The 23,746-nt window shown below is 35.5% G+C and overlaps 1 protein-coding gene across 26 annotated transcripts in view; it reads right to left on the bottom strand.

The window, feature by feature from the left end:
* The window catches only part of SOX5 (SRY-box transcription factor 5), a 527,302-nt gene that overhangs the window by 339,503 nt on the left and 164,053 nt on the right, over positions 1-23,746 (bottom strand). For 15 of the 26 annotated variants that reach the window (XM_084956577.1, XM_021092957.2, XM_021092961.2 and 12 more), the window contains one exon: positions 12,671-12,902. In XM_084956577.1, coding sequence (XP_084812703.1) covers positions 12,671-12,901 — 231 coding nt within the window. In that variant the 5' untranslated portion in view covers position 12,902. The remainder of the gene's footprint in view (positions 1-12,670; positions 12,903-23,746) is intronic. The other 11 variants (XM_084956582.1, XM_021092964.2, XM_021092968.2 and 8 more) reach the window with 1 other exon arrangement.

Raw genomic sequence — 23,746 nt, 5'->3', positions numbered from 1 at the left:
ATAAAAATGCATTTGTATTGTGCCCAGTATCCATATCACACACTTTTTACATCATCTCAAGCTGTCCTTTGGGTAAACAGAAATGAGAAACCCAAAGACTAAAAAAGCAATTAACACAATATGAATAAACGAAAAACAAAACCCCCAACAGTACTTTTAAAATTTCTGAAATCAAGCAGGAATTTTAAAATGTACTAAAACTTCCAAATAAAAACAAAAAGGGAATATGCTAATAAAACCATAGTAAGAAACATGTACCTCATTAACCATGTCCTGAAAGAAAATCATCATGTAGCCTTTAGGATGTTCATGCAAAAAAACTGAAGAAATTTTTAAATATATTCTGTTCCAAAATATTTTCACTGATTTGTCTTGTCTTGATGCTGCTTCGCTCTGGTAAACTATTCGCAGAGAAGTATAACATACGAGGCTACAGAAGTATAATACATGAGGCTACAGAAGAGTGCTGTAGAACCACTGATTTCTATCAGTGATTTGGAGAGCAACTGGGCTGAGAGAATTAGAAGGATGATGTAAAGGGAATTCACATTAACTGAATACTCACTATACGACAAGCACTGTGCTAGGTAATTACTTCATCTAATCAGTACGTCAATAATATGTGTGAAGTATTATTATTTCACCATGTAGATAAGGAAAGGTACACTCAGAATGTCCTCTCTGAGCAGAGGTTTTGGAGATGTTCATTCATTCATCCATTCTACTATTCTAAGATACTTGCTGTGAGTCAGCCACTGAGCCAGACTCTAGAGATACAGTACCTTTTACCCATGGGGACCACAGCACTTTCCCCTTTAAATGAATTTGCATCTCAGGTTCAAGGTGAATTACATCCAAAGATACTGACAGAGCTTACTGGTATGCCTACGGAACCACTTATAAAGTGGAGGGGAATGCGGATAATATTGCCACAGGAAAGCTGACAAACTGGAGACCTAAAGAAAACAGGGTTTTGTCCCAGTAATTAACAGTAACTAGCCAATAGAGTACAAATATTCAACAACTACAGCATCTATCAAGTGCTTCCAAAGGTGAGGCATGGTTCAAAGTCACTTTTGAGAATTATGTTATTTAATCCTTGCAATTCTTCTATATACTGGGAGGTTCTATTATTATTCCCAAATTTAGATGAGAAAACAAAGGCCCAGCGAGATACCACAAAACTGAGATGAGATCACACACCTCATAACATATGGAATTATGATCAGAACCCAAGTTGTTTAAGGGGGGGGGGGGTCCTAGGCTCTTTACCATCACATTCTATGTCTCATCATATCAAAATGCAGTTCTGACTTGGCTTAGGTAGATTTCTGCTGTGATGGTGGTGGTTGATGGACAGACTTAACAACATCTAGCAAACATTTAACTGCTAGTGAACAATATTTATTGTAATTGAATCTGTTATAAATATTGACTGAGGGACAGTGTCTCCAATAAACAATCTCCTTTTTTAAATAGATATGATACCAAACAAAAAACAATGAGAGAAATTTTTTAATGAAAAGAACTTGAAATTTCTATTGGCTTTTTTATTTCAAAAGCGGTTTTCCTTAGCATAGGGTTTTCTCGTAGGTTAATTAAAGCTATAGGAACCAAAAGCATCTGACATTTAATACAATGGGCCATTTTTCTCCTAGATCACTGAACTTAAATATTTTTAAGCACTTATTGAACTAATAACTAACATTAACTAGGTTCCCGTTATATTCCAAGCACCAGAGTGCTCTGTGTGAATGGACTTCTTTAAATACTATAAGTACCCTCTAAATGAGACGTTATTGTAATCATCCCCATTTTACTGACAAATATGGTGCCAAGAATTGCCATAACTTGCCAAACTCCATAAAGATATCAGCCGGCAGAACTTGGAATTTCCTCAAGGCCTTCTGCTAAACCGCTATGCTCTTGCCTTATAGCCAGAGCACAAATTAATACTAATCTTTATGAAAAAGGTTTAGCAAATAATCTTCTGAAGTTCCATATACTACCCAATGGCCTCTGCAGAACTTGAAGTATGCACTCTGAAATAGTTAAATCTTGTCGACCCATTTAAACCCAGCTAAAAAACTTAAAAATCAAGGTATCTCTGAGCTGAGGTAGAATAATCAAGCAACTGTTCTATCTGCATTTCCCACAAGTACTTCTAAAGGCTTCTAAAATGATTTATTCTGATAAACTACAAAAATTATTTTAATGTCTGTATGAGTGAAGAGGCAGTTATTAATTTCTGAAGTTATGGATCCAAACTCTACCACTTATATATTAGGGAAATCATTTTATCTAAGACAACTATTTGTCCATAAAATGGGGGTAATCTCAGCTGCTGAACTCACTGGGTTGACAAAACTGGCTAAGATAATAAATGTAGGGTGGCTGGTCCACAGAAAACATTGAAATACTGTAATTCCTATTATTATTAATTATTAAATATCATATTTTAAAGAGCACAGACTGTCTGAAATCTCCCATATTTGGGTTGCAATGATCAGACAGTAGATAGGCTGTAAAATATATTCACACAAGACTTTCAAAGTTGCTTCTTATGTTCAACTGATGACCCTGGGGAAATCAGAATCTCAGATATACAAGAAGTGTGTTTTCTGACTCCTGTGTCTCTAGTGTGCAGAGCATGCCAGCCACCGCCGCAAGGCCTAAAGATGGATCCTGGTAACAGCCCAGCCATCTCCCCTTTTCCAAGATGTATGTTTACATAGAGGGAAGGGTCCAGTGGTGGCGGGAGGGGTGGTTACCAGGCTTAGCACATTATTAAGTGTGATGTTGTAAGTTTTTGCAATTTGTTTTCTGTTACTCATTAATATAGGTTTTGGTTTTTACATGGTACATATTTTAAATTTGTATATAACACATATTTTATATTTGTACATGATTTGTATAAAGCTACTTAATGGTAGCCTTGCAACTGCATTCCTTTTTCATGTCCTTCCTTCATTTAAAAATTTTTATTAACCCTTAGAATATTTTTGTCTCATTTTAGGGATATCGACCAACAAGATTAACTGTTTCATCTGGAGTCAGGCTGGATTTTTAAGAGCTAAGAAGAGACACTGAAGTAAACACTGCTTCTCTATATAGTGATAACATTGTTTGTTCTGCTGCCACAGAAGCAGCCTTGACTAAGACACAAAATCCAGTCACTTGTGTTCATTTTCTTTACGATGTCAGTGTCACAGAGCTGGCCAAGGCTGCTCTCCTTACATTCACACCTCTTGTGCTCACATGGATCATTCCTAAAAATGGTTGATGGGAAAATTTTTGAAAAGCAGTTTCCCTTTGTGCAAAGAAGACATGTAACTGAAGGAATCAATTACAATTGTCAACCTAACTTAGCTTTACATTTATTTCTCATTTCAAGCAACAAGGTCTTTCTCCTCCTATATAGCAGAATAGAGAAAAATGAAAAATTTGCTTTCTAAAACAAGAAATGGGGAAAATGGCACACAATGATCCACATGGGTCGCATACTGAAATACTAACATGAATTCAGTTTTAATGCCAGCTTTGATACCAGTACAAATTATGGGCATCTCAGCTGTTGGGGTGAAAATAAATAATTTAAATACATTTAATGCTTTTAAAGGCACCTAACGTGGCATTAGCACTCCAAACATTTTGAATTCAGATTGTTGTTTCTTAAAGAATCATTTCTCTCAAAAGGGCTCTCTATCCCACCCTCCTATTAGATTTTCTATACTACAGAATTCCCTTCTATCACCTCCAAATCAAGGTATATTTGTTTTGGTCTAAACTTTCAAAAGAGAATGCTCTGTGAGTCTAATTGCCAAAATACGTGACAAAAAGAAACTGCAATGAAGGTCCAATACTATCTTTTTGTTGTTGTTGTTGTTGTTGTTATTGTTTTGTTTTTTATTTTTTTTTTAATACTTTTTTTTATTTTCCCACTCTACAGCAAGGGGGTCAGGTTATCCTTACATGTATACATTACAATTACATTTTCCCCCACCCTTTCTTCTGTTGCAACATGAGTATCTAGACAAAGTTCTCAATACTATCTTACGTTATTTTTACAACTTTACTTTCTTAAGATCCAAATTAAGTGCTAATGGTTGGGCTTTTTAAAGAGACTGCTACACAAAGATTGCTTTTCCTCTTTTAGATACAGTGTATAGTTTTATCTAATTAATACAGACAACTAATATAACATGGTGTACCATTTAAAATTTTTGAGGTCCTATTAGCAATTTAATTATTAGGTCTTATAAATTTCATTCTACTTCCTAGCGTTCAGGTACCAGCTCTGCAAAATTCTTATTTATTTCGGATTCTCTCAGGTAACTGTCTTTTTGTAAGTATACAATAATAAATTAGGACAAGGTCATTGCTATTCACTCATATAGTGATTAGTATAGTGATTCTAACAACAAAATTAGTACAGTACTAAGTTAGTATAGTTATTCTAACATCAAAATTACTTTCTAGTTATATAAATGATCTCTATTCCCTATTTCCCATTTTTTACCCAATTCTATAAAATATCAAAATAAATATAAGGATGAAAGCAGCTGAGTTAAAGAGACAAAGACTGAATGAAAACAGTGAGAGAGGCTGTCAAATAATTTAAAATGGAAGCTAGCTATAGGCACGCAGAGCAGAGGCATCTGCTAAAGCTAGGTCCCAGACATTTGGATTCAGTGATAAGCACCATTTCAAAAAATAATTTGCAAACCAACATAGAGTTTCTAAGTATTTTTTGTTTGTTTGCCAAGTAAGGATATTAAAAATAAAATTATCAATACTATCAATATTGGATTATGAAAGAAAAGTCAAAAAATATAATCTCTGAATAAGCTGAAGACATAGGGCACACAGATTTGTGAAAAACTATGCTGGTCTGTTTACTAAAAAAAAAAAAAAAAAAAAAAAAAAAAAAAATCAGTGAAATCCTTATCCTAGAACCAACCTATCTTTATTAATCGTGTATCGTTTAAGAGAAAGCTAGCCTGACTGCAGGAAAATCTGGCAGCCCCCCAAGAGGCAGTATATGTAAATAAGAAGGAAGGATGTATCAGAGCACAGAGGTACTGATTCTCCCACCCCCTCGCCCTTCCTGATAATGGCTCCATTGAAATCCACAAGAGGAGCCCTTAAGAATGTTTCCTGATAGAGGCAAATTGAAAGAAAGAGAGAGGAAGAAGAGGAGCAAATGAAGATACTCAAAGGAAGCAAATGAGGAAGAACTGAAAACAAACATCTAAGATACAGAAGGAAGGTTGGTTCCCAAACCTGTCATTATTTTTAACTTCCTAATACAAAGGACCCTATCATACAGGTCTGGGAATAACACATGAACGATGAATACCAACTCCTTCCACCAAGTCAGGAACCCCATTCAAGTATGTTTCCAGCATTGCTTCCTAGCGTCCTTGCTATTTCTAGTAGCCTAGCCAAGTATTCCGTCATTCTTTTCACTTCATTCAAGGTGGTAACCCAGATGAAAAAAAGGAAACATTCCAAACACTAATAACTAAAGTGGTTCTTTTTATTTCTATTAATATGAGGCACATATTTTACGAACTTCCCTACATTTTATATTAAGACCTCTATAGGGCACTTTGTCTTTAGTATTTTTTTTTTTAATTTGCTCTTTTCTTCTTAGCTATTTCTTCTGGGAACAAAATATTTATGGCAAAAACAAAATTATGCACAGTATAAAGACTTTGCATTAATGGTAATGATCCAATGGGTATAAAAATCTTGACATCCAGTAATTTACTTGTGGGGGCAATTTCACATTAGTGTTTTTGATCCCCACAAATGAGATATTTCTCAACTGTGAATCTCCTTAGCACTTAATAGCCTGAATCAGGGTTCTAATATTCTATATTAAAATCTAGTGATTTTTGCGCTTATATTACCCCTCGCACCATATAAAAAGCTACGTGAGGGAAGAGACTAGTTATTTCTGTATCTTTGGTGATAGGTATTCATTGTGTATATTTAAGTAGAATCTTTTCCATACTCCCTATTAAATGGAAGCCATTAAATGTCATTAGGCCAAATCTTCTTAAACCAACACACTTCTCCCCCATTACCAGAGCATGAGAAGTTCTTACTTATTCCCCTGTCACTGCATAGCACTCTGTGAAGAAGCTAACAGTAGACCCTCATTAAACATCCTGAACTATTTCCCATATAGTGCTTCTGTGTGTGTGTGTGTGTGTGTGTGTGTGTGTGTGTGTGTGTGTGAGAGAGAGAGAGAGAGAGAGAGAGAGAAAGAATATATTCTTTAATTCCTCAAGGCCTAGTTAACTTTAAACTCTCAACAGTAGTACTGTGGACCTCACTTAATCGAGGTTTTCTCCACTTCTTATTAGCCCCTCCCTCAACCAGATGGAATGGAGTTGTATGGCAACAGGACACAACTAGATCTATTGTACAACTTAATCCAGTGGCTTTGATGGACCCCAACCGATTGTTTTTCACATGTCCTTATTCCTTCTAGGCCTGGGGGTAATTTTCAGGAACAATGCAAATATAAAGACTGAACCACTTAACATTCAAACGCAAGCCTGGGATTTTATCTAGATAAACAGCTTCTTGTGGTATTTTCTGACAACATTTACAGAATGTTTGTAACAATGCAATTTCATTGTATGATAAACATCAATTTAGCATAAAAAACAAATACAAACTTGTCGCTACTTTCACCTTGTTTCAATTGAATAGGCCTTGTTCAGATAAGCAAGCCTATCTCTTACAGAAACAACAGTTTATAGATAAAGTGTGTGAAATCGGGTGTGTGTGTGTAGAATTATACTGCCTATTCTCATAATTTTATACTGCCACACTGCACATATGGCTTCCAAGCTTACTTTATCTGAATCCTTCTGAGTCTATTCTCCATGCTATTAAACTGAGCACATTCCACATCATTCAAAAGTAATTACACTTTTGTCTAGAGTGTAGGAGACTGCTCCCCCTAAACAATGAAATTCTCATTATTAGAACTGGCACAATAACCATACTAGCATTAACAACAGTATGCATTATACCATCACCATAACGTATACTAAGTTTGATGTACAAAGGTAACTAGAAATTTAAAAGCTTATAAAAACCATCAAATAAAAATAGGAATCTTTACCACACCATAATTAAGGTCTTATTCTGTGACTTATTTTTAAGTAACACATGCAGTTTTCTCTTTTCCTTCTTAAGTTTTCTGAATAGTATTTCACACATAAAATTATCTTAGTCAAACACTGAAAATACATTACTAACGACTGTCAGATTGTAAGCAAAATTTATATAAAGGGTATTTCAAGGCATAGCTATCATATAGCAATTAAAATTATACTGGGTAAATAAAAAAATCCCAGTACTTGACAGTGAGTCTGAGCAAGTAAAAACCTCTCTCTGTAGTGTGTACTGAATGAACTCTTGGTGTTTAAGTGTTTAAGGTTGTATTTCATATGTTGGATCCTTCCTATCATTTTATACTTGGTTCTCAGCTATATGCTCAACTTCTGTAGAAGATCAACTTAAAAAGACACCTTTCTCTTGATGGACTTCAGGAAGAAACTGACTCACATTCAATGTTCTTGCTTTATACTAACTATTGTCCTTGCAGTGTTTAAACATATTAACATTAAGATACATCAAATTATTAAACCTACTCAATACACCATACACCCAGAGTTCTTTAACAATTTTAGGAAAATCTTATCAATGTGAGCTACAAATGAAATACTAGAGTATATTATAACATCAGATGTCCAAATCCACCAGACCTTTAAATGTTAAAAATATTATATGCAAACACAGTATTTATTTCATATGAAATTCAGCTATTTATAACAACTCAAGTTATTTTTGAATATTGTATTGCTAAAGTAAGTGTCTACTTTAAAAATCAATCTTAGGAAGCAGCCACTCTGCAGTTATACAAAACCATTCACTCAAATCAAGAACTCAGATAAAAAAAAGAGTTTGACTGAGATAAAAAGTAAACATTTTCTAGGGTGGGGGAGAAAACTGACTAATAACCATACGTGGTCAAGACTTTCATTTCACATCACATTTGACAAAGAACAACCATCTAACCAACAGAAGTAGCATGCAACCACACAAAACGAGCAGCAACGTGGCCATCATAGAGTCCCCTTGCTGCCACTCATGCTGCTACTTGATTTCTCTTCAGACTTACTCTATTCCTTTCAGGTGCTCATAAATTACCATGCTGACTGACATGAGGATATGTTCTGGATAGTCCTCTGTATCATGAAATAAATCCATCTATACCAGAACTATTATTAAAAATGAGCCATAAATTATAGTGTCCCTTGCTTGTCTCTGAAACTCTGAAGTGACAGCCTCCAAACCCATGTTAAAAAAAAAAAAAGACTGAGGGCAGAAGAAGGATAGATCTGACCTTCATAAAAATAAAGCCTAGGACTGCCTTTCCATTTATGTCAGAATCAGGCTTGCCAACCTTGCCTTTTACCTTTTTGAAAATTATATGGGAATCAATTTTTGCTATTAATTGCCTGGCAAGATTATGAGAGCTTCAGACAAGGACCAACATAGGTCTCAATCTGATTCTGATTAGAAATATAACAATATTTTATAAATATATATATATGATCTGCTTAAGACAGCTGATCTATACTGCAGTCTTGTGAACAACGTTACTAAAACTTTCCAAGAACAGAAGGACTTGTAGTATTTATACCACTTATAACTGTCTGGAGAGTTACTCTTAGCCACTTAGCTTATTTCTTCAAAATATTAAGGCAAAAATCACAACTTCAGAAAGGAAGAATGATATCTATATGTGACCCAATTCCAAATTTTAACCTTTGCGTACTCTGAATATGAACGTAGGACTCTAATTCCCAAAAGTATTTATCTGGCAACAGTCAGGCAGTGTATAGAACTTGTATCGCAGGAAATATTTTCCAACCTGAATTTTATACTGAAAACATTTCTCTACAACTTCAAGCCAGCATTAAAGGGATTACTCAAAAATTGTAGTTTGTCTCTAAACCATATATGTAATACAAAACATAGGTCTCTCAACATCTCTCTTTCTTATTTAAGAATGGAGTATGAGTATCACACATAAATCAGCAAAGAAATCTTTTTCCCTTAAATTGAACTCTTTGATATAAAGACCATGAAACAGTTTATTTTCAGCAATACTGAATAGGAAAAAATGAAGAATATATTTTACTATTGAAATAAAAGGACCTGTTATGTGAATATGACAATGGCCTAGTATCCAGGAAAAAATATAAAGAACTTGTGTTGAATAACAATTCTATGAATATATTCAATCATTTTGATAAATAAGTAAATTACATATTGATCGGCTTAACAGCTGTATATATCATAACTATGATACTCTCTGAACTACATTAATAGATTCTACTTTAGTTCTAAAATTTCTAGAAAATCAGCATATCAGCATATTCACCATGAATAATGTGTTAACAACTTCGTTCAAAACATCTTTACTATTTAACCATCCATATAAACTCTGCCATTTAATTAGTACTCATAAACTGAGTTCTATTATATGCTATTTTATATATATATATATATATATATACACATACACACACACACACACACACACACACACATATATACACACACACACACACATACATACATACATGACTGTGCCTCCAGGGGGAAATATAGTATATTGAAAGGCAGACATGTAAACATATAAATTTTAACATAGGCCATGAGAAAAGATATAAACAAGTATCTAGATAAAAGAACGCAGCAACCATACTGCCTTGGGAAGTCAGTGAAAGTATCTAAAGATAAGCAATTTTGAACTGAGTCTTGTGGGAGAAGCAATTCACCAGGAAGGTAAAAATATGAAAAACAGTTTTCCAGGTAGACAGAGTAAGTCTGTGTCATGTGAGGTCACCTGGTATGTTTATAAATATATCTGAAAATCTTTGCATGACCAAAGCACTGGGTCTACAGCAAGATGTGGCCAGAGAGGAGACAAAAGCCAGATTTCGGTCCCAGTCTGTATAGTTCTTTATACTAAGATAAAGAGTTTTAGACTATATTCTGTGGGCAATAAGACACATGGTGGTTTCTAAAGTGTCCAACTCATTTCCCAGGGAAACAAATTGAGTGGAAGTTGAAGGAAAGACTGGAAAGAGGAGAGGCTGGAAATTTGAGATCATATAGGAGAATCTTCAAACTGACAGAGACAGAAAGCTGTTGGAATCGAGAAACATCTGAGGCAGAAACAAATCTAGACCAATCAGACATACAGTAAGAGGAAATATCAATATTGATGTCACTAAACATAAGTTAAATCATTTGTATGTAAACTGTATTAACCGGGAGAATGGCAGATCTTTACCTTTTGGGGCTAGGGAGCTACTTGTGAATCTGATAAAAACTATGACCCTACTCACATGTATGCACACAGAAAAATCTCCATTCATCTTCAGGAGCTCCACAGACCCTGGTTAAGAACTTCTCCCCTAAATCAAGCTGCTTGAGGAAAGGAGCTGTGCCTTATGCAAATTTACTTCCACAGTGCACAGCAAAAACTTGGCACAAAGTGGGCGGTTCATAGGTTTTATTTAGTTGAACTGAATCCCCTTACAGGATGAATGATTCATTCATTCATTTTCACTAACATTCTGCATCATGGCATCGACTCACGCCAACTATGGTATGTAATTTAACATACCTTTCTCATACCCATTCTTGACTATACTGAAAGTAATCTCCCCTTTGTGGTATTTCTTCTAATAATTATTATTTATATTTGCTTCTTTACATTCGTGTGTTTATGTTTGTAGTGGTAATACAGGAAAACCAAACCAAGAAACACTCTTAGTAGGGTGCTCCTAGAAAGAAGGCAATGGCCAAAATACTGAGAGGCAAGAGGCATTAGCACAGATGCAACGTCAAAGGGGGACTCCTACCCTGTGGAGCTGAATTACCATTTTCCCTTTGCTTTTCTGGTTTACCCTCTGTGAGAGGAGGTCAAGAAGTTATATCATTGAGCATAACTAACAGGACCCTACAGTAGAGGGAAAAAGTAGGAATTCTGGATAGTTTGGATATAACTTGTCAAATAAAAGCTAATTAGAAAATTAAGTATGTGTGTGCTCTTGTGAAGAGCTTATAATATTTGTAAGCATGGAATCCAAAACCAGACTGAATAAACTCTTGTTCTCCCATTTATTAGCTGTGATCTGGAGCAAATTATTTAACACTGCCTCAGTTGCCTCATCTGTAAAATGGGATTAATGACAACACCTCATTGAATTATCATGAAGGTTAAATGAATTAATACTTGTCACATGCTTAAAATAGCACATCTGTAAAAGTGCTATTAAGTATTAGCTAAAACATTGTTCTTGGTAAGAAAATTTTGGCACAAAGATACCTGGAGAAATGTTGACCTAAAAGCCTTAAAATGTTGAATGGAGTATTTAAATCTAATGTGAATTATCAAAGAATAGTATCTATTTCATGCTATTAGAGGATATCTGATTCTTCTTGTTGATTTAATTCCACATACAGTAATACAATGATAGAAACAAGCGGGCATATTTCAGTACCAAGCACATTTATAATGTGTAATAATTTCCTAGAGGTGGTCAAAAAAAAAAAAAAAAGGATTTAACAGAATCAGAGCTGTTTTTAAAGGTATGAGAATGAATGGTGAAACCTTTTTGTTTGTGTGATCTGGTTCAAATGAATGGCACTGGCCTCCTTGAAGGAGAAAATGAGGGGCCACAAAAAAACATGACATTCACACAAGCAGCCATGTTGAAAAGGCAAGAGTGGCTTTACTGGCAGCTAAGTTCTCTTTCACTTTGCCAGAATGCTGATTCTATGCATTTAAGTTCCTAAGAAGGACCTTATTTGTTTGTGTGTGTTTGCGTGTGTCTGCTGTTCAAGCTTCCATCAAAGATGCTATGCTGCCTTTTTCCATCCCATCCGTAAAACCGCAGCTTCCTAATTTTCTACAGTGATCCACACCCCAGGATGAGGGGCCAGATGAAATTATCCAGGGCTGCTAATTCTGGAATAGGATGTAATAAACAATTACTGAACAATCAAAGCAACAGAGTGAATGGAACTGTGTTAGAAATTAGTACGGTCACATTTTTTAGAAAACTATCACCTCTATGAAATATATTCTTCTGTAATATTCCCAGTACTATAAGAAATGCTGGAATCCAACCTGGACAAGGCAAAAAATGAAAAAACAAAAACAAAAACAAAAACCCACTGATTTATCACAGTGGAAATGTTAAAATTATGCTGCAACTCTAACTGGAAAACCTTTTACTAGAAATATTATGATATCTAACTTTCATGAGGACTAAATTTAAATGTGTTATGTTAACATTCTGATATCCCTCTAATGAAATTGTGAGTACCCTAAAAGCAGAATTCTTGAAAAACAGAAACAAAACCAAAAAAGTAGCCTATCTGTATCCCTTCCCCCATTGGAATCAACTTACTTATAAAGAATTCTAAGGTGTTAGGAGTGAATCTTGTGTATGGCTATTACTTAGATAATAATTACAAAGCAAAGGACTGAAGCCAAACTATTAGAGGAGTAGACTGGTCACAAAGTGAGTGTAGGCACAATAGACCATGAGAAACCTACCATTGTATTGTGCTGAGAAGTGGGAGTCCTATGGCCACAAGTCTCTTGCGTCAGCAGAGAAACTGGCTGAAATTCCTCAGAGTGAGGCTTGTTGGGAAAACTCACATGCAAGGGAAGGTGAAAGGCTGGGAGCCCGTCACTCTCCTCTTCTTCCACTTTCTGTCTGCTTGTCACCATGGCTACCTCTCCATCTGCTTCCCCATACGGAGAGGCTGGTCGCTTGGAAGACATCCTGGAAGGAACAAAAGAGGAGAAAATAATGAAACCTCCACATAAATCCTTAATGCCGTCATTGTGTGGTTAGGGGCCATTGTAACAGAAATGCCTTTTTGTGCTGGCAGAGAGCAGGAAACCATCCAAATACCACTGCAAAGCACACACAATCAGAAACAATGGCCAAGCAGGTAGCAACAGAACAGTGCTTGTTTGTTGTGAGAATAATACACTAATATAGCACTCTCTTGTATTCTGGCTTCTTAAACAAGAGAATTCACCTAAGAACACTGCATAATGAAAGACCATTCCATTTTAAAGGAAAGAAAAATACCCATCTCATTTTACACTTTGATAGACCTTATTGAAGACTGAACATCTATGAATAGTAAATACTGTTGGCAGTTTAAAAGAAGGGAAATAACTAAAATTTCTTTCATCAAAAAATAAACAAAGTAAATGAATGATTGCCATTATAATACATTTGCATTTTATTAGGAGTAAGAGTATTGTGAAATGGAGAAATACTGGTTAGAAGCAAACATGAGATCACAAAACAAAAAGTTTGATATTTGTTTAAAGTTATTAAGAATCGAATACATTTTATAACCATTGTTAATCCTGAGATATTGAAAATTTTTCTCTCACCTCCCCAAATCACCCAATTTTGGCATTTAGTTCTAACATAAAATTTGCAAGTAGTAAAAAAGGTAAGAATATAAAAATATTTCAGTTTTATTTCCACAGTTCCTTGAAATATTTAGATGTGGACTCTCAGACTCCTTACAATATGTTAGGTCTAAGAAAAAATCAAATAAGGATGTTTTGTGTTGATGAGCTAATACCTATGTGACAATGCACTTAGATAACTGAACTAAGATTAATTTTTTTGGTACTTTAGTCTGGTTGAGAATATTATCAGAGGTTAAAAATGAGTGGCAAATATTTTTAGTTAAACAGAAGAGATGCTTTTCATTAAAAGTTTTACGCTGAAGCAGCATAGAGTTAAAACTTTTAATTAAAAAAAAAACTCCCTTGTATTTACAATTTGATCTGAACTTGAAAAAGCTACAATTTTTTTTCAGCAAACAAAAAGTGTTTATAGAATCAGCCATTCTTATTCTAGACCAGTGGATTAGGATGCATAAAAGTATTAACTAACTGCCACATCACTTCTTTCACATATGATACATATCACTGGTTTTTAAATTTAAAATGTACTACCAAAAATATGCCTTTAATCATTGTTGAATAATGCTATTCTTAGTGTCAGAAGTTTCAAAAGAAAAGTACATTCAAGTGCTGAATATAGTCTATGAAGATGTAATAACACAGTAGAAAAAAATTAAGGGCTGTGGAATCAGACAAACATGAATTAAAATACTGATTCTGCCACTTACTAGATGTGAGATTTACTTTAATCTCTATTTCAATTTACCCATCTTTAATGTGAGATGTAATATCTACTTGTAATGCTTTTTGAGAATAAACTGTACTCTAGATGCAAAATGACTTGTAGAACATTTAGCTCGGAGTAGACATTTAATAAACAATAGCTATTGTTTATTTTACAAACTTTAAAACCTGCAGTGTGACCCACCCCTTCCCTGAACACAAAAAAACTCCAAAATGAGGAACACAGTTTGCTTCTAAGAGTTAAACTGTAAAATCAACACGAAATACACAATCTCCCATTAGAGAAGAGCTCCCAATCATGTTCCACAAAAAAACTGACCAAATGTATCAAACGTTGAAGACACAATGTTAACAGTAGGGGTCTTGGTCAGCTGAAGAAGACAAAGAGGAGGAGGGTGGTTACCATGTAAGTGCTGTTTAAAGGAGAAGCAGACTGGGCCATCCTATTTCGGGTATCTTTAACTTTTTCAGATCTTATTACCAAGGTTTTCTCCAAGTATACTTTTAAGTATGTAGAGAGAAAGTAAGGGGTCGGAGTTAACAGACTAGTCTTAGTCTTATTGGCAACACCATTTTCTATCATCAAATTGATACATTAAACTATATATAAAACTCTTTAACTCAAGAGATAATTAATTCCCACTTAACACAAGAGATATTTAATTATTTCCATGCTCTCCAAGCAAACTTCTGATAGGGAAAATGGGCTGATAGAATAGATTAGTTAATACCATAAGGCCCCATATGAAGTGATTTACCAGATTAAATTTTTAAAAGAGACTTTTAATTATCTTGATTTCACATAAAGCTTGACCTCAAGGAAATTATTCATTTATTATATAAACCATAGTATGTATGGCCTATGTGGGCATTACTATTCTTGCTGCAATTAATAAACTGGTATTTTGGTGCCTACTTCAGTCTTATGTACAACCAATCTCTTAGCTGTCTGAAAATTCCACGCTATTGGCAGGAGCCAGTTTCTGGGTTATTAAAGCAAAAACTCAATAAGCTGGCCTTTCCTAAATTAATACAATTCTATGACTTTTAGAAGGCATGACCTTTTTGCTGACTTCTACTTTATTAATATCATTATTAATAATGATTATGAAAACTGGAAGTCTAAAAGTAGACATCAGGTAGCTAAGGTAGATGGTTAAGATAGTACGACTTTTCTCAAAATCTCTAGCCCTTTCCATATCTAAATTATATCCAACTGGATTAAACATTCTATGTACTTATCATTCTATAGAGAAAAAAAAGCACAAGGTCTAATACAATGAACATGAAGGAGTCATCGTTCCAGAAGGCAACTGATCCTAAAATACTTCATATTTCATGTTTATTTCATTTTCATTTTCAGAGACTTATAGAATGGTCTTAAATAAGTTGAATTTAAGAGTATTTTTATGCGGTTCAGATAAATGATTTCTTAGAGGTTTTTTGGGTTTTTTTTAAACAGACGCACCTGTGGCATATGGAAGTTCTTGGGCCAGGCATTCAATCCAAGCCACAGCTGCAACCTACATCACAGCTGTGGCAACACCAGGTTCTTAACCCACTGCAATACAGCAGGAACTCAAGATTTCTTAAGTGTTTTTAAATTAATAAAATAAAAATGACTATGATCTTAGTTCAGTAATAGGCTACAAGATGAGAAAAAAGTAAAATATATAAATTATGTAGAGAGCTATCAATACGTTGGTTTCAAGATCCATGTCAGTTTGACTCACTGTCTTATAAAAATATTGATAACAAAATCATCAATACCATTTGATTCTTAAATTTCTGTTTGTCTACCAAAGGGCTTCATTTTGGATAGAATAAAGTCTCAATTTTTAAAAAGCATTAAGGAGGCACTAAAAATTTCCATGTACTGTCTATCAGGAAATGTGGGTTTCCAAACTCCTGCAACTTACACTACGCAGCTGTGTTGCAGTGCAAGGATATCTCAGAACAAGGTGGGTTTCCAGGCTGGGGTGTATGCTCCCTGTATTCATTCAAAGATGATTTTGTCATTCCTGTGGTAAGTGCTAGACCTACCAATGAACAAAACACAGACTTCGAAGAAACTGGCCTGAGGCAGACAAATACAGTCTAGTGTGAAACTAACTTGTGGAGTTAGTTAACATAATAGTAGTCTTTAATTCACTTTGTGTATGTGTGTAGACAAGAAAATCTTGAAAGAACTGATTATCTAATTTAAGGACTAAAGAGAATCTAAATCATCAACAACTCTTTAGTGACTACTTACTAAGTGCAAGACACTTAATCTAATGGGAATTTAAAAAATGGAATTCTGGGAGTTCCCGTCGTGGAGCAGTGGTTAATGAACTCGACTAGGAACCATGAGGTTGCGGGTTCGGTCCCTGCCCTTGCTCAGTGAGTTAACGATCCGGCGTTGCCGTGAGCTGTGGTGTAGGTTGCAGACACGGCTCGGATCCCACGTTGCTGTGGCTCTGGCGTAGGCCAGTGGCTACAGCTCCGATTAGACCCCTAGCCTGGGAACCTCCATATGCTGCGGGAGCGGCCCAAAGAAATGGCAAAAAGACAAAAAAAAAAAAAAAAATGTAATTATGGGTCTCTGCTTTAAAAAGCCTATAAACTGTTTGAGAAGATTTTAATTAAAAGAGAAATAAGGATGAAAGATAGTTCAGGTTCAGGTGAAATGACATTATAGTTAAGCACCATGAATGCTAGAGGACTGTGGAATGCTTCAGGGAATGGCTGACCAGGGAGGATTTTGAGGGAAAAGGACAAATGGAAACCTGGGGATAAACGAAGAGAGAATCTCATGTGGGAAGTCATGATAAAAGGGAAGATGCAGAGATACTTTTAAGATGTACACTGTACATTTAAGTTTAGAGCTTACTTAGGAAAGAGAAGACAGGAAAAAATGGACCAAATCCCATTTCTGGTCTATAACATTCCTGGAGTTGCTGAGTTACATGAATGTAGTAAGTAAGAAAAAGACTCCCTTGTAAGAGGCAACTTGATTCTACAAGGAGTCACTTTTTCTTTAGTTGTTCCTGTAGAAATCTGCACAATCAAGCCACTCTAGTCCATATGTGAAAGCAATCCTAAAACTACTTGAGTTCTTTGCCATTGGCCAAAGGCTATATAAATAGGATGTCCCCAGTTGTATTCAGATATATTTAGGAATCTTAGGGATAGGGTAAATAAAGGGTGTGAGACTGCAACAGAAATCTAAACCAGTGATACTTAACTTTTAATACACACTGGAATTATATGCAGAGTTTTTGGTTTTTTGTTTGTTTGTTTTTTTGCCTCTTCTTGGGCCTCTCCCATGGCATATGGAGATTCCCAGGCTAGGGGTCTAATCGGAGCTGTAGCCAGCGGCCTACACCAGAGCCACAGCAACGCGGGATCCGATCCGCATCTGCGACCTACACCACAGCTCACAGCAATGCCTGATCGTTAACCCACTGAGCAAGGGCAGGGATCGAACCCGCAACCTCATGGTTCCTAGTCGGATTCATTAACCACTGCGCCACAACGGGAACTCCAATATGCAGAGGTTTAAAAAATACTGCTGCTTGGGTCCCACCACCAGACATTTTGGTGTTATTGGTTTGGGAGTGCACACAAAGTATGAGAAATTTTTAAAGTTTCCAGGTGATTCTAATGCACAGCTAAGGCTACAGACCATTGGCACTAGTCAGAGTAATGTGTCTCACCCAAGATGTCCAAGTCCTAAACCCTGAAGTCTATGACTGTGTTACCTGACAAGGCAAAATGGATTTGGCAGATGTGATTAAGTTAAGGGTCTTGGGAGGAGGAGATGACTCTGAATATTCTGGGTGGACCCAAAGTAATCATAAAGGTCCTTAGAAGAGAGGGAGAGGCTGGAAAATACTTTGTGGCTGGCTCTGAAAATGAATGATGGGATCATGACCCCAGGGATGTAGATGGCCTCTGAAGCTAGAAAAGGCAATGAAACAGATTCTTTCCTCCCCTCCCCCTGCACCCAGAGCCTCTAGAAAGAAGGAGCCTTCCCAATACCTTGACTAGAAACTTCCGACTTCTAGAACTGTAAGTGAATACATTTGTACTGTTTACAGCACTAAACTTGCGATAATTTGTTACAATACCAAGAAGAAACCAATTCACCACTAACTTAAAAATATTTGTCACAGCTGGTATTTTTTCAATCTGAAATCCTCCTACCCCATGTATACACTTGCCTTTTCTTTCACTTTAGTTTTCTGCTCCAAAACCATTTTCCAGCACTTATCACCTGACATATCTTATATTTCTCTATTTATCTGTCTCTTTCCCTATAAGTTCCGAGAGCAGACTTTATTTTTGTCCAAAAACTACTTATCCAGTACTTAGAATCCTTTCTGAAAATAGCAGTCTTCTAATCAATATGTGTTAAATGAAAGCTACTAATTAAAACAAGCAACTCTCTTGAGTATTCCATAACTATAGATGGTTGTAGAATACAGGATAAATATGCTTAAGGAAAATTCCTTAATATTGTCAGAAAAAAAGGAAATTCAGCTCAGTGATAAAACTATCCTTCTTGTTAATTTCTATGTAATAGAACTGGTAAACCTAGTTTAATTAGGTTTCTTAAATAATAGTGAAAAAAAATCCTATAGTTCTTTTTAAAACATAGTAAATAAAGGACTATAAAAAATGAAGTAACTTTATTCAAAATGCTACAGTTAATTATTAATAGATCTCCTACTGAGGAATCATCTACTTACTGCTTTAAACTTAACTCACCTGCTTAGATGGTTCTTTGCTACAGTTGTTCTAGAAAATGACATGTACAAAGTCAAAGAAATTTATTTGTAGGACAAACACAAAATGGAAGACTCAGAATGGGAATTGCTTTCTGTATACAGTAGTTTCTCTTTAAAGTTTCTTTCTCTAAATATTTTAACCTTTGGCTGGTTAATTCCAAGATAAAGTCCTAGGAAGCAGTGCCTTCTACTGGTTATTCATTTGGAATGATAAGATTATTACTTTTAAGGTTTGCAGTTATGTTTTAAAAATTCTAAAAAAAAAAAAAATTACCTATAAAGGACAAACTAAAAGCCCAGCTCTTCAACAAGGCCTTCCTTAATCACCATAGCTAAAATGATTCTGCCCCACCTCAAACTGTATTACCAACTAACTCTCACTAGCAGCGAGCATGAAAAAATGAACATCAGTACAACCTGTGACATTTATTCACTAGTGCAATTTTTTTCCTTTTCCTCCTTTTTTTTTTTTTGCTATTTCTTGGGCCGCTCCCACGGCATATGGAGATTCCCAGGCTAGGGGTCGAATCGGAGCTGTAGCCAGCGGCCTACACCAGAGCCACAGCAATGCGGGATCCGAGCCGCGCGTCTGCAACCTACACCACAGCTCATGGCAACGCCGGATCATTAACCCACTGAGCAAGGGCAGGGACCAAACCCGCAACCTCATGGTTCCTAGTCGGATTCGTTAACCACTTCGCCACGACGGGAACTCCTCCTTTTCCTTCTTATTAGTATCCAAAACTAGAATACAAGATTTCAGTAAGTACAGGGTCTATTTTTGACCATTTCACCAGATATTTCCAAGAGTAGTGTTAAAGATATGATTGCATGATTAAAGTCTTTCCAAACTGCTTTGTATTTTTCCCCCAAAATAATCTAATCCTCGATGCTGAGTTACAATTAATTATACGGCAGTGCAATTCCTAACACATAGTTGGCACTCAATGTATTTTTTATATGAGTAAATGAAAGAATTGCCTGAGTGTCTATTTTGTACCAGGCAAATTATCTTTGTGTTATGATGGAAACAGGCACCTTAGATATGAAGATCCTTCTGGTTTACAAGGAAGTACTATATAGATGGAAATAGAAGACATATATCCATTCATTCATTCATTCATTCATTCATGGAAAAACTACTGAGAGACTACTGTGTGCCTATAAATAGCAACATAATTAAAAAATCAGGGAGCTCCTGTCATGGCTCAGTGGTAATGATCCTGACTAGTATCCATGAGGACATGGGTTCGATTCCTGGGCCCCTCTCAGTGGGTTAAGGATCCAGCATCGCTGTGAGCTGTGGTGTAGGTCACAGACATGGTTTAGATCCTAAAATGCTATGGCTGTGGCAATGGCCAGCAGCTGCAGCTCTGATTTGACCCCTTAACCTGGGAACTTCCATAAGCCACAGGTGCATCCCTAAAAAGCAAAAAAAAAAAAAAAAAAAATCAAGAAAGAATATTAAGGTAAATTACTTTCGATAAATATGAGAACTATGGGCTATAGATATAGATAATGTCTCACTTAAAATAATCAGAGAATGCTTTCTACAAATCAGGAGATTTCAAAGGGGAAATGAAGGATGGATCAGATGTCAATAGACACAGAGAGGATTCCAGATAGGGGAAATGACATTAGCAAATTAAAGAAATTTATAGAATGATATGGGGTAGTGAGTAGAATGGTTTGGTTCAAGCAGTAGATTCTGGGAGTAAAAGCAGATAAGGTTGAAAGGAAGGGACCAAATGATAGTGATTCTGCTTAAGTCCTAACAATTGGGAATGGCTAAACCAAAATGTTAAGTCGATACTGAAAGGCAGAAGGGAATAAGAAATGGTAACGTAATCAAAATTTTATTTTAGGAAGAAAATCCATCAGAAGTTAGTAACTGATAGAAAATTGAGGTTGGAAAGCAGAGAAGGGGAATGAGTGGGTGAAATAATTCAAAGATTAACAGATTACTTGACTGTATAATTTAACAAACAATACTGCTAATAAGAGAAATACATAAATTTGGAAAAAAGGCCAATTTGGAGAAAAATATGAAATTCAGTTTTAGAAATAAATCTTTCTTGACTGAAGGACTTTTAAAAAGAAATGGCAGATAATGAGAAAATGCAGGACTTCGGTGGAAGTAACTAAGACAGTGTAGTTTTTTAAACACATGTGAGAGTTAACCAGTAATTGTTATTTGTCCTTGACTACTCTGTCAATGTTCTGAGTCAGTGTTTTTAGTATTCTCGATTTATTAAAAAGGCAACCGAGTCATAAAGTGGTTCAATATCTTTTGTTATACAACTTTGTCTTTGAAATATCATAAACAGCAGTTCAAGAACAGAATTGTATCTCCAAAATAAAAACAGGGAGAAAACAGAATGGGTGGGATGGGAGGGAATCTGAATTTTGCCATCAGACTTTGGGAGACCAGTTGTATGAAAAGAATTGAGCAAAGAAGATAAAGAGAAGTCAACGTGATAAGCAAAGAAGCCTAATAATCCTCTGAACAATTCTACAAAGCTAAACATTCTGAATATGAACTTTTAAAATTCTGGACCACAACATTTATTTAACTTTTAACTTCCATTGATTGCTCTCCTAAATACTTACTTTTAATAATTGCTCTCTCATTAAATTTTAAGCATGGCAGAAAACATTTTTAAAATACTTGATGCATCTTCTCTCAAGGGAAAAACAAACATGGGATATTACAAAATAAAAATGGGTAATCCTTTATATGCAAAGATGACACTATTTTTCTAGAAGTTATGTGCCTCAAGTTACTTTTTAGTAATAAAACTTTTTGTTTAGGACACTGACATTTACTTGCCTGGCTGCTTTTGTAATGAAGGTTGTAAAAAGGTTAATCAGGATTAGGGAGTTCCCATTGTGGCTCTGTGGGTTAAAAACCTGCAGTATCCATGAGGATGCAGGTTCGATCCCTGGCCTTGCTCAGAGGGTTAAGGATCCGGCATTGTCGCAAGCTATGGTGTAGGTTACAGATGCGGTTTGGATCTGGGTTGCTCTGGCTGTGGTTTAGGCCAGCAGCTACAGCTCTGCTTCCACCCCTCATCCTGGGAACTTCCATATGCTGTGGGTGCGGCCCTAAACAAACAAACAAATGATTAGGAATTAATTTCTACTGTTAATAAAAGATTTTTGCACAATAGAATGCTATCTATCCAATACGGGGAATCATCTTAGACATTTAACACAATTGGACATGTTTTGATTCAAATGAATGCAAAAACACCTCTGAAAAAAGAGAGCACCACTCCGTGACTTGTAAGTATAGATTTATACAAACTTGAAATGCATTTAATTATTTACGTCTACAAATCTCAATTATTATCCTTATGGTTTATTCTTTTTCTTCCCTTTCCATGTGTTGAACATCTTCATTTTCCCACTAAGTTTAGAGTCAGCTTTGTGTTTACCCTGTGAATTCTATGTAAACTTTGTAACCAAGTCTGTCATGTCTGTGGTAAACATGCAAACTTTCAAATGTCTACATTTTTCTTCTCTTTTCTGTAAATCCTCTTTGCCATCAGTTTCTCATGTAGAACCTGCCAATCTCTATCCTCTCTATCCACTGCTTCTTCCCACATACAAAGAGGTCATTCATTATACTGCCATTTAGAGACATGAACAAGTTCATCAGGTCCTGGCATACACTATAATTGGAGGTAGAAACATAGATTTCACAGAAATAGTAAAACAGACAACACAGAGTAATAAATAAGACTAGATTCCCCTGTAATTCCTTTTATACATTTTACCAGAGTAGAAACTTATCTCTACCAATATTTCCAAACAACATTTACCATAACACAGAAATCTAAAAACAAAAGTAATTTTTGAACTACTTAAGGTTAATGTATTATTCTGCTATGAAATATAATCTGAATTTATGGAAAATTTAATAAAAGTTACATAAGTTTAAACTATATTTAAAACTGGGCTAATTAATTTTTTAATAGTTATTTCCACAATACAATTTTTTTTCTACTGTACAGCATGGTGACCCCGTTACACATACATGTACACATTCTATTTTCACACATTATCATGCTCCATCATAAGTGACTAGACATAGTTCCCAGTGCTACACAGCAGGATCTCAGAATGTTGTAGTCACTAAGAACTTTCAAAGTGACCTTTACCAAGGCCAATCCCTGTGTTTACCTTGTCACAGGTTTAGTTTCTGAGATGCTCTCTGCATTGAGATCATGTAATTCATTCTGCTATCCCATCTCTCTGACAAGAGTAGCACTACTTTGAATTTCACCACCTCTCTGCCTTTCTCTTTACTAGCATCTTTCTCTTAGCAAATAGCTTTCCCCAAGCCTTGTTCAGTCCACTAAGATCATAAAAAGAGGGGAGGATAAGAAGAGCAAAAAATGAATACAGAGTTTCCTGAGGAAGGTGTAGAAAAAAGAAATAGAAACAAACAAACAAAAAACTCAGAAGTTAGAGAGAAGAAAAGACTCAGAACTTAATTCTCCTAAGTATCTGAAAGAAATGAGTTCCTCTTTATTAGTTGGGCACCGGATACTTCAGAATTGAATTAATGCATCTAAAGCATGCAATAAAATTAACTTTTAAATGTCCATTTGTTTTTGTTTTCTAAACAAGGGAGAAAACTACCAAATGTAAGCATTTAGAAACAGTTTAT

This window comes from Sus scrofa, chromosome 5 (assembly GCF_054392235.1).
Source record: "Sus scrofa isolate SSC_HxYL_T2T_F1_AM1 chromosome 5, Sscrofa_HxYL_maternal_Yorkshire_Landrace_v2.0, whole genome shotgun sequence".
Lineage (NCBI taxonomy): Eukaryota > Metazoa > Chordata > Mammalia > Artiodactyla > Suidae > Sus > Sus scrofa.
This window is presented reverse-complemented; position numbering and strand designations above follow the sequence as displayed.